The sequence below is a fragment of the Adiantum capillus-veneris genome, chromosome 2, assembly GCF_014529385.1.
Source record: "Adiantum capillus-veneris isolate H3 chromosome 2, ASM1452938v2, whole genome shotgun sequence".
NCBI classification, from domain to species: domain Eukaryota; kingdom Viridiplantae; phylum Streptophyta; class Polypodiopsida; order Polypodiales; family Pteridaceae; genus Adiantum; species Adiantum capillus-veneris.
The window spans coordinates 145,233,081-145,245,038 of record NC_140932.1 but is presented as its reverse complement, the minus strand read 5'-3'; the positions used below and the strand labels follow the sequence as shown (position 1 = coordinate 145,245,038).

The 11,958-nt window shown below is 45.4% G+C and overlaps 1 protein-coding gene across 1 annotated transcript in view; it reads left to right on the top strand.

The window, feature by feature from the left end:
- Positions 1 to 348: 348 nt before the first annotated feature.
- The window catches only part of LOC147463799 (uncharacterized), a 55,317-nt gene continuing 43,707 nt past the window's right edge, over positions 349 to 11,958 (top strand). Inside the window, exon 1 of the mRNA XM_086529552.1 lies at positions 349 to 1,052. Coding sequence (XP_086385678.1) covers positions 450 to 1,052 — 603 coding nt within the window. The 5' untranslated portion in view covers positions 349 to 449. The remainder of the gene's footprint in view (positions 1,053 to 11,958) is intronic.

Genomic DNA, 11,958 nt, shown 5'->3' with positions numbered 1-11,958 from the left:
AACGACAGGTTCATACAATTTAGAAGCTTGTAGCTTCGACTTATCAATTACAAAGTTTATTCGAAAATTAAAAGTTACAATATTCTCGATTTATCGAAATAATAAATATTTTTACAACGAGAACTCTGAAAAATAGTATCCCTGATATCTGTGTTACCTTGCTGTTAACAATCTTTAATAATTGATGCACTTAAATTTGTCTCCTCCATAAACATTATAGCATTTTTCAGATCTTTCGTTCTAAATGCTAAATGTCAATTTGCATATGTCTTGTTATATTTTATAGATGTTATATAGCAAGACCCACCGAGCAAAACTAGTTAATTTCTCCTCAAAACTGGTAATCAACGTTAAAACCCCTTGGCTGTACAGGACTGACGGCAGCTCCATTGCCGCGAAACCTAAACAACAAATTTTTTCTTGATTTTGAACTGTAGTTCGATAACACAATGACTGCAACGTGTTCTTCGAGCACTTGGGCGAGGAACGCATCAGAAGCGGAGGAGCCACTTGTGGGCTACCCCGTTTTAACCACTACGGTCGATGGACATCCCATCTATGCATACATCCCCATACGACGGCGGCCCTACCGCAGCGCCTGCGCCCCCATCCTCCTCCTGTCTCTAGCTTCTGTGGTATCCTTCTTTGTGTGGCCCCGCACTCTTGAGATAACTGTCACAGATATTACGCTCAGGAACATCCACTTCAATGTCAAGAAAGGAGATTCTCTTATTCCGCAGGTCTTTCTTGACCTATCTCTTGATGTTCGCCTCCGAGCCCGGAACCCTAATTTCTTCGGTGTTACTTATGAGAATGTCACAGTGAGCATCTTGTTTGAAGGTGATGAGATTGCCCAGGTAGAGTCTTATGGAGCCAAGCTTGATGCCCTCAGCACCTCTTATGCTGATGCCACTCTTGAACTTCACAGCTATTGCATTGCCAGTAATGTGCTTAAGCTGCTTGCTGACGTAGCAAATAAAGCATTGCCCTTGCAGACCATCACAATGTGCAGGGGCAATATCAATTTATACATTCTTAAACTTCCACTGGAGGTATGCTTTCTACTTTTGTTTGTGGGCACTAGAAGGATATTTAGTTATGGGCATGAAATTGATTGGTTTCACTCACTTTGTGCACGTTAAAGTGAAGGCTTAGAAAAATATTTGAATGTGGGTGTAATCAGCCACTCAATTGGGATTTCATGAGTGATCAGTCGGGGATGAGGTGCCACAATTTGGTTCCAGTCATCCAGAAGACTGTGAATTGCAACTTTGATCTAGGAAGTGCTGCCTGTTTTTTCCTCTTATATTTGAAAATCACAAGGTGTCAGCTACTCAAGTAGTGTTTGCAGCAACATCAGGAAGATTTTGAGAGTTTATGGTGCAGCTTTGACCCTGTTTTCTGAGTCTGCACCGGCTGCTGTAGTACTTGTAATGTCCCTGTTGCGAACTTGATGATTGGGGGCGTACACACCGGTGTGTTTTCTGGTGAAAATACCGTGTAGTGGAAGGAATGGAGACACGAGAGAGAGAAAAATGCAAGAGGTGCCTCTTTGCATGTGCAAACTTGAACTGAACTGCAGAAGCTCCCTCAAGGCCTCATATTTCAAGGCACGGGGTCTAAAAAGCAACTACTGTAAGAAAGGTGGCACCAAAAGCTTGAAAGTCAATGCTTTTAAAATCTGAGGCTAAAAAGCTGCGCTTGTGTCGAAATATCACGTCACCACGTTTGTATGGACTGCCACATCAGCAACTCGCAAATGGCGCTGCGTTTCATGTGTGACTAGACTTGGACTTAGGATCTCCATTTTGGTCTAGCTCCAACTCGTCTTCTGCTCCTCTTTTCTGGTCAGGTCAGGTAGTACCACTTATTCACTTTGTGACACTGAGTGGAGTTCCACTTCCAAAGAAGCATTGAGCCCTCAGCTGGGGGCCCCTTGTGGTATTTCTTTATTCATTGACTGAAGTCAAAGTTACAACTGTCGAAGTCCACACACCCTCTCTCAATCATCCACAAAGTCAGAGTGATGGTGGGAATGAGCTGGTGACTTCTGACAGCTATTCCAGGCTAGAGATTTAGAGTTAGATGTCATATTAGATGCAAAATTAGATTTAGATTTCAGATAAGCAAAGGAAATCAGATATGAACTGAATTGAAAGTACAAAGTCAGATACTAGATGCAAAGTACTGGAGTTGACATATTCAAATAATGAAGGAAAGTACAACTGGCATGCTTACAATAAAGCTAGATGACAATTAGAAGAACAACTTGTGTCACAAACTGATGACGTGGCAATCTCGGGCCAGTTGATGACGTGGTAGAACCGTACGGAACCCCCGGAATTTGGGTTGACATGCTGACGGGGCATAGTCCGGATTTCCACGTTTTGCGTTTACATCAGCTAACATGGCAGGCTGTACAGAATTCTGTAATTTGCGCTGGCTGCTTTTTGGCAGTTCTTGGGACAAATTGCTTTTGGGACTCTGCTTTTGGCATCCCTTGTAAGTTTATAAGAGCCCTTGGGCCTCTCTACAGAGCATCTGGACGCAGCGTCTGAGAGCAGAGGTCCCTCGGGAGTTGTACTTTGCGATGATTAATGAAAAAGAAATACCGAAAGGGGCGCCAAACTTTGGGGCCAATACCTCTGGGCACGGAACTACGTCTGGCCGTGTCGGCTCTCTCTCTCTCTCTCTCTCTCTCTCTATCAAAGTTCAATGATCATGAAGTTTCTGTTCGTGTGTTGCTATTGATTTCTCGCTTGGAGTGTCCAAGCCTGTTATAGTGGTATCAGAGCTTAGAAAGATTCTTCTTCTACGGAGGATCCGATCCTTTCTACAACACGCAAGATTTTTGTGAAAGAATCTTCGTGTCCCGACCTCGGACTTATTAGCCACTCCCACCCTTACTTCATCACGCATCGGGCGCGCTCCCATCTTCATCGCTCTGTCTTGCAGGGCATAAGTCATAAAGAATCCCAGATTACGCATGGGTTCTTGTGGAGAATCTGACAGAGATAACACCCCTCAACAGGAAGGCAAAGAAAAGTTGAAATCCGGCGCGGAGACTGAAGATAAGATTGAAGGTTTGGGCAAATTTTTTAGCGGAGAAGTTTGTTAGAGCGAAGTACAAGCGTCAACTGCGGGTTGACACGTGTGAAGATTGATCAAGTACTACAGAGACCCGAGATTTGAGTAACACCGGAAGAATTACCCGATGGATAAGATTCACTTGAGATGGCATGAGGCCATTGATTCTCCTCTCAGGTTAGGAGAGAAGCGGAATGGACAGACGAGTGCAGACAAGCGGAACCTCTACTTGTAGAAGGAGCTGGACAAAACTCTTGAAAAGAAGATGAACCAGAGGACCACCAGAAGATACGCTAGAGAGTTACAGAACAGCTGTCAAGCGCGGAAGAAAAGATGAAAGCAGGACTGCTACCATATGTTGCGGGGACCACCGACCTTGATCAGACGAACGAAAATATCGAACTTTGCCCAGCATGGGGCGAAGTGCGAGACCAGGAAACCCTTATTTTCTTTGATGGAGTAGCCAAGGCCAACTTCAACCGAATTGGCGGCTCGATTCGGAATTACGTCCAAGGAAATGGGGCCACAGGCCGAGGCTATTCTAGCAGAACCCGAATGGGATGTTGCCATTACACCGGTCATTGTCAAACTATGTTTGCAGTGTCAGGGGTATGTAGGGCACGAGGACTTTTTCATCATGCCTTTGGAAGGGTGTGACGTTCTTTGAGGAATCCCTTGGTTCCCCAAGAACAGTGCCGTGGTCGATTTCAGGGTAGGGAAAGCCATCTAGAAGAATGAGAAGGGCAAAGAGATTGTACTTGATGGAAAACTGAAAGGCGAGTCCGTCCCACTTGATGAAATCTAGTTTTGTTTACCCAATCTGAATGATGACTGGAGGCGAGTTGTCTCCTTCACGTCTTGAAGATCACACAATTGATTTGATTCTCGGTAGTACACTGAACAGGCCACCTTACAGAGCTAGCCGAGCCCAAAATAAAGAAAAGATGAACTAGGAAGATAGACCTTGAAGAATGTGCATTGATTATAGACTCTCAATAAACTCACTATCCAGAACGGATTCCCTATCCCAAGGATCGATGATATACTTGACAGACTTCAGGGGTCTACTTGCTTTAGCAAAATCGATTTGAAGAATGTTAATCATCAGGTCCGAATTGCTCTTGGAGACGTCTACAAGACAGCTTTCAAGACGACTTTTGGTTTGTTCGAATATTTGGTGATGCCATTTGGTCTTATGATTGCTCCGGCTACATTCAACCGCTTGATGGATAGGATTTTCAGAGAGTACCGATCATTTGTGGGCACTTTCTTTGACAACAATATCGTCTTCTCCAAGAATGAAGCAGAACACAGACACCACCTGTTGCAAGTTTTCCAGGCATTGCGGAAGCATAAGTTGGTTATAAAAGCGAAAAAGAGCGAGTTTTTCTTACCCGAGATACATTTCTTGGGACACATCGTGTAACAAACTGCTGACGTGTCAAAGCCTAAAGAAAGGAGCCAACTTACAGATGTGGCCGAGGAGCCTACAACCCTAAGAAGAGCAAGTAATAGAAGAAGTGTCATAAAGTGATGACGTGGTTGCCCGAGAGCAAAAACCCCTAACCCTAATTTTTGCCAAAAACCCTAATTGCTGAAACCCTAATTCCAAAAACCCTAACTGTTGAAACCCTAATTTTGGAAAACCTAACCCTAAAACTTGCAAACCCTAATTCTAGAAACCCTAACCCTAAAACATGAAAACCCTAATTCTAAAAACCCTAAGAAGAACAAGCAACAGAAGAAGAAGTCCTACCAACTTATGGGGACCTTGTCCGATGGGGCCCCAAGTGACATAAAGGCATTAAAAATAAAGCAGAACACACTCTAAAGACTTTGCACATCAAAATATGATGATGTGGCACCTGTACGGACGTGCCGGAATTCGCGGCGGATTTTTAGGGAAATCCCAAAATTTTAGGAAAGTGATTTTTTGGGGTCAGCTTTTCATATTTGATGGATGCTTTTAGGCTTTGGGCCTTTAAATATGAGCCTTGGGGGCACTCTCTGGCACTTTTTAGCGCGCAGACTGTAGAGTAGGTGCTCCTCGGCTGTTGTACTTTGTGAATCGGCAGTAATATAAAGAAATACCGAAAGGGGCGCCAAGGTTTGGGGCCAATACTCTCTGGGGTGGAATTCCGCCACTCCGTGTCGCGTGTCGTCTCTCTCTCTCTCTCTCTCTCTCAGTTCAATTGTTATTGAAGTCTGTTTCAGTCTGTTCTTTTTCTATTGGCACGTGGTGCCGGCCTTGTGACAGTGGTATCAGAGCATCAGGCGTGTGCTTTTCTAAAAGAATACCGGTCCTACAAAAGAGCAGAGAGAGCTATTGGAATTTGATTCAAGGTATCTCGCCATCCAACCCGGACTTACTAGCCACTCCCACCCTTCATCGTGCATCGGGCGCACTCTCATCTTCACCGCAGTGTCTTACAGGGCATAAGCCAATTAAGATCACTTGCAAGAGAAGGATCCATATTTGTTTCAAGTCACTGTTTTTTTTTCTCAGAAGCAGTGCCATGCAGATGTTGATGTCTACAGCTACCAAGCAGCATACTCCAAGTACTTGGCAAGCTTTCAAGAAAATTTTTGCCCGAAGTTATATGGTTTCTGACATCTTCCTTCGGAGTGCAACTTCTGGCAGAGTGGGGTATCCTGAAATGCTTGCCATGGAAACCCTAACAGTTTATAACTTGAAATTTCTCAACATCCCTCAGTAGATGTCTCTTCACGATCAGATAACCTTGGAGGTTCAGTGTGACTGCTATCTTGGGACTACCATTGCCGCCAAAGAAACACTGTTTGTTTAAGAGCTGATAGACCATGCTGTCCTCAGCTACGACCGTATGGAAGAAACCTAATTCAGGATGGAAAGTCAGTCGACTTTTCGAGCTCGACCGATGTCGAGATTGCTTTTTTAAGTTTGAGTTCTGTTTGATCTTGTTTGGTGATCCTGTTTGGAATTTGTTTGAAATGGATGGTATCTGTTTTGAATCTAAGAAGACCTACCAACTTATGGGACCCCGTCCGATGGGGCCCAAGTGACATAAGGGAATAAAAAAAGGCAGGACCCACACACACAAACACTAAGAATTATGCAAAAGCTGATGACGTGGCAATTGTACAGACGCTATGCGTTTTGCGCTGACTGTTGAAGTGGCAGTTGTACGGAATTCCGTGAGTTACGCTGGTAGCTTTTTGGCATTGTTTTTGGACCAGAAGCTTTTTGAGTTTCAAGGCTTTTCATGTAAACTGCTTTTCATAGGCCAAGGGCCCTTAAATATGAGGTTAGGGCTCATTCTCTGGCATGCTTCCTGGAGACTTCCTGGAGAAGGTGCAAAGTCTGGAGTACCGGCTTGTACTGTGTTGATGCAATATAAAGAAATACTGAAAGGCGCCAAGGTTTGGGGCCAATACTCTCTGGGGTGGAATTCCGCCACTCCTTGTCTCTCTCTCTCTCTCTCTCTCTCTCTCTCTCTCAGTTCAGTTGTTATTGAAGTGTTAAAAGTCTGTTCAATCTGTTCTTTTTTATTGGCACGTGGTGCCCGTCTTGTGACAGTGGTATTAGAGCATCAAGCGTGCGCTTTTCTGAAACCATACCGGTCGTACAAAAGAGCAGACAGAGCTATTGGAATTTTACTTGAATTATCTTCGGGTCCTGACCCCAGACTTATTAGCCACTCCCACCCTTACTTCATCGTGCATCGTGCGCGCTCTCCTCTTTATCGCTCTGTCTTACATGGCATAAGCCATAAAGAACCCAAGACATGAAATGCATGGATTCAACAGAATATTTGCAGTTTCTTCTCAACGAGCTTCATGACATTCTTTCGTGGCATCCTCAACAGAATCTTTCGATGCTGCAAAGTTTTCAACAATTTTTGAACTACATGTTACCCCCTTTGATGCCTCAGGTGGTACCTCCTCCTTCGGCATCAAAAAGTACGAGAGCCGTCTGTTCCGATCGGGGGCGTTTTCAGGAATATGGTGCAACCATCTGACCCTGATCCAGTGCAACCGCCATTGCCCCCCCCCCTCCCCCCCCCCCCCCCCCCCCCCCCTTCCTCCTTCCAACTTAAAGAGAAAGAAGTGCCCCCTCAAGGAAAACTACTTGGGCTGTCAGGTTGCCCTGGACTACCACCACCTCCACCTCCACCAGGCTACAATGGTTGGAGCCCATATGGATACCCTTATTATCCATACCCGGGTTATGCACCTAACCAACCCAAAGATTTCAAAGATGGTGGTACGATAGTCAAATTTTTCACTTTTTCCGGGGTGAAAGATCGCAAGAAAGCATCGCAGTTCCTACAACAAGTCGACATCATCTATATGCTTTGGGAAACTATATAGAAGAATCCAAGATTTCTCGAGCAGCGGGATTTCTTAAAGATAATGCTATGCAATGGTGGAGTTCAATTGCGACACAACCGCATGCTCCAAGGACCTGGCAAGCTTTCAAGACAATTTTTGCACATAATTACATGACTTCAATGTTTGAAGTCCGGATTTTGGTAGAGTGGGGCAACTTGAAAATGCTTGCCACCGAAACCATGGACGACTATAACCAAAGGTTTCTCGATGTATACCTTCTGGTGTCCTTGTAAGGTGCAGCGGAAGTGAATGTTCAACTTTGCTCAAGACGAGTGCTCCGAACTGTGCTCAAGGTTCCTTTTACTCACGGAAGGGAGAGCCTTCCGTTCCTTTAGTGAGAGAGTGTAAATGGACACAAACAAAGTGGTGAACACTGTGAATGAAGGTGCTGAGACTGAGAGACAGAGAGAGAAGAATACGACACCAGAATGTTGTCAAACCCTCCTCCGAAGGCCCCACTCTCTACGGCGAGAGCGGTCTACTTATGATTGCACAAATCTCTACAATGCTTTAAACTTGCCGACAATGTCGACGACGATGAGGAGGACGACGAGACGAGCTGAAATATGAAAATGCTAATGGCTGAAATCTGCAAATCTTGTATCTGCTAAATTCTGACTCTATGTCGGTGACGATGTCGATGGCGACGATGCGACGACGACGCGCTGAAAACGCAGATGCTGAAATCTGCTTTTTCCCGGCTGAATCTGCAAACTTTGTTGGATCTGACCGTGCGGCGAGGATCTGCTGCGGGAAGGTGAGATCTGCGAGGTTTGAGGGTTCTACGGCGGTGTCTGATTGCTGAAAACTGAAAACGCTGGTCTAGATGTGGGTTTCGTCGTGGTAGATCTGCAAAACGCTGGATGGTTATGCTGATGCAAAAATGCTAGGGCTGAAAATTGTCCTGCTGTGGAGAATTGTTAACGCTAGGGCTGATGTGCTGTTCTGCAACTGTCGGGGCTGATCTGTATTGCAAAACGCCAAGGCTGGTCTGTCATGCAAAAACACTAGGCCTTACTGCTGATGCAGTAAACGCTAGGGTCCCTTGCAGGGGTCCTACTGAGAAGGTGCTTGTTGAACGCGAAGTTCCTGCTGCCTCTTTTGCCCAAAAGTGCTAGCGCTAGGTTTTCTTATATACTTGCTCTGCTAATTTGCCCTACCCAATTCCCAACAAAAGTAACCTTGGCGCCCCTTTCGGTATTTCTTTATATTGCATCAACACAGTACAAGCCGGTACTCCAGACTCTGCTCCTTCTCCAGGAAGCATACCAGAGAATGAGCCCTAACCTCATATTTAAAGGCCGTAGGCCATAAAAACAGTTTAGAGTAAAAAGCCTTCAAACTCAAAAGCATCTGGGCCAAAAGCAAAGCCAAAAAGTTGCCAGCGTAAATCACGGAAATCCGTACAACCTACCACGTCAGCAATCAGCGCAAAATGCGAAAATCCGTACCACATACCACGTCATAAGCCATCGTGATTCTTGAAAATTTGCCACGTCATCAGCCAACTTCGCAATTTTTTTTTTGTGTGTGTGTGTTGCTTTATTTTAATTCTTTACGTCACTTGGGGTCCCATCGGACGGGGACCCCATAAGTTGGTAGGACTTCTTCTTCTTCTGCTACTTGTTCTTCTTAGGGTTTAGGCCCCTCGGCCGACATCTGTAAGTTGGCTCCATTCTATAGGCTTTGACACGTCAGCAGTTTGTGACAACAACCAAGGAAATTTTAGCCTTCAAACACTTGAAAGAAAAGCTGCCTTCACATCCAGTAATCATTTTGCCAGATCTTTCGAAACCTTTTGTGGTTCAATGTGATGCATGTGGCCACAGTCTTGGTGCAACTCTAATGCAGAATGGCCGAATAGTCGCATATGAGAGCAGAATTCTTTTGAAGACCAAAAGGAACTTGCAAGTTTATGAGAAAGAATTGCTGGCAGTATGAAACCGGCCCGTAGGGCGGTAGACGTAGGCTTCACCCAATTCTTTACTTAAACAACTTTAGGACACAAAGGAACTTCACGAATAAACCTGTGACTGTAATTCACCACTTCAAGACAAACCACGGCTTGGCAGCTAGAGCACTACCAAGCAGACAACGACACCCAGTTGGCCCCAAAGACTGGCGCCCCTTTCGATATTTCTTTATTCTTATTACACTTGAGAAAAACTTGTAAATTTCTACTTTTATCGGGTTAAAATTCCTCTACTCTAACCCGATTTCGGCAACATAACCGCTGCAGAAGTCTCCACGGACAAAATCCCAAGTACACGGTGACTTTCCAAACACTTTGCAAAACCTGGCGAGAAATTGCAGCACGTTGAATTCTCTGTATTGTGCTCCGATTTGCGCGCCAATCTCACTTATGTGGATAGCCCTCGAGCTCTCCCACCTGTAGGGTCACTTGCCCCTTGAATTAAACGAGATTCCTCGCAGGAAAAATCTCTTTAAATTGTCCTATACAAGTACCCAATGCTTTTCCAAGGCTCCCCTGGCAAATAAACGATCCGAATGCTTCCACTTAACCCTCACCAAGCTGTCCAAACCTGTCCATGGCTGTAATTGCAGGATTTGGACCAATTTTGCCAGCATAACGGTAGGAATATCCTTGTAGGTCAAAAGTACACGTCAAGGACACTTTCCCTTGCGTTATGGAAGCTTTCTAGTGAGTTGCAGGTCAATTTCAACATGCTGTAATTTTCTGTTTTGCCATTGTTAGGTGCATACTGCCCTGTACACGCATCCAAGGCCTTTCCGAGGCTCCCCCGACGATTCCCTGCAGTTTAGGTGCGAAACCCTAAACCTGCAGAAAAACACAGCAGGCTGTAATTCTCTGTTTTGGACCGTTTGGAGCGGAGGGAGCACACCTACGCGTGTCTCATGCGCTCCGACAGTTCCCCTGTAAATCGGACGAGTTTTCACGCAAGAAAACTCTCCGTTTTTGCATTCCTTCGCGATGGAGTTGTGCATACTTGAAGGGGATTAGCAATTAGCTAATCCGGTTCCTGTACAGAAGGCTCTTGGCTTGCCAAACACGCATAAAACCCCAGAACTGTGTTACTGTACATGGTCATCTGAGAAGCCCAACTAGTGGGGCATTACCATATGTGCAAAGGGGAGACAGAGATGCATGAGAGCAAATGATCGTGCCACATAGAGCAAGGGATAAGGCAAGCTTTCCATTAAAGCTGTGAGAATCTGCACCCACTACTCACACACACTGTAGCACATTTCTTATGAGCTGAAATCAGCCCTCTTGAAATGGGCGCCCCCTCTTGCTGATGCTTGTGGCATTTGCATCTGGAGCTGCCATGTGTCCAGTGCCTCTTTTGAGTTAATTTCCTAGTATCCACCAACTTATATAAGTGTCGCGAGGGGCCTATATGACTTTGAAATGCGCCTTGACACCCTTTTACTGCTCGGATTCCTGTGCCGATTGGCCCGAGCAACTCGTGGTGACCTACCCTTCCTGACTGCGGGTGAAACTCTTGGCCGTCGGCTGTTTCACACTAGCCATACAATGTTCGGCCATTTGCAACTATAAAAGAGGGTCCCAAAAATTAAACAAAAATCATCGGAAAGAAACCAACACCTCAAGTTAGAAATTTCCACGTCCTCGTAACATACTGTCACCAGGAGGTGTATTTTTCCTGTTGCCTTCCGTAAATAAGTATTAGATATATTTATTTTATTTTTACTTGTTTGTCCCAAAACCCTTGAAATGGTGCAAGTGGACATTGCATGGCCAGTGTGAGACGGCTGCAGCCAAATGGGTTTCTCACATCGGGGATCTAGGTCGGTCAGACAGGGATTGCCCGGGCCAGTTAGCACTGAATTCTGATGAGTTATGGAAGCTTGTGTGCGCCAAACTGGAATTTGGGCCACTCGTCAAGTCACTGCAACTTTATAAGTTGAAAGGCGCTAGTAAATTAACCCACATTGTAGATGTTGGTCAAATGGTAGTCTTCAATGATGGTCAGGAGACCGATAGGGACGCCATGGAAGCATCTCCTAAAATTTAGGGAACTGCTATTTTTGACCGGAAAATGTGTTCGCATCATTAGCTCTGGAATGACAAGGGGAACATTTTATTGCTCTGCTGCCAAGTCAACTGACGCACCAGTTGAGATATTTTTAGCAAGGAAAGCCCAAACTCGGAAACTGGGCGACGTGTCAGCCTGTGAGCGATTCTGCCACTCTGGGAGGCAAAAACGAGCTGCATATCAACAAAGGGGGCGCCATTCTCAGCCTCAGGTGGATTGTAGCAGGTACAGAAGCTATGGAATGCTTACCTTGCCCTCTATGCACAGTATGGTGACGAGAGTGATGCCCGGCACGCTACATACTGCTCTCTTTCTCCCCTACGTACAGTATGTTATGCCCCACTAGTGGGCTTCTCATTTGACCTATGTACAGTTCTGGGGGTTTATGCGCGTTTGCCAAGTCAAGAGCCTTCTGAACAGGAACCGGATTAGCTAATTGCTAATCCCCCATAGGTACGGA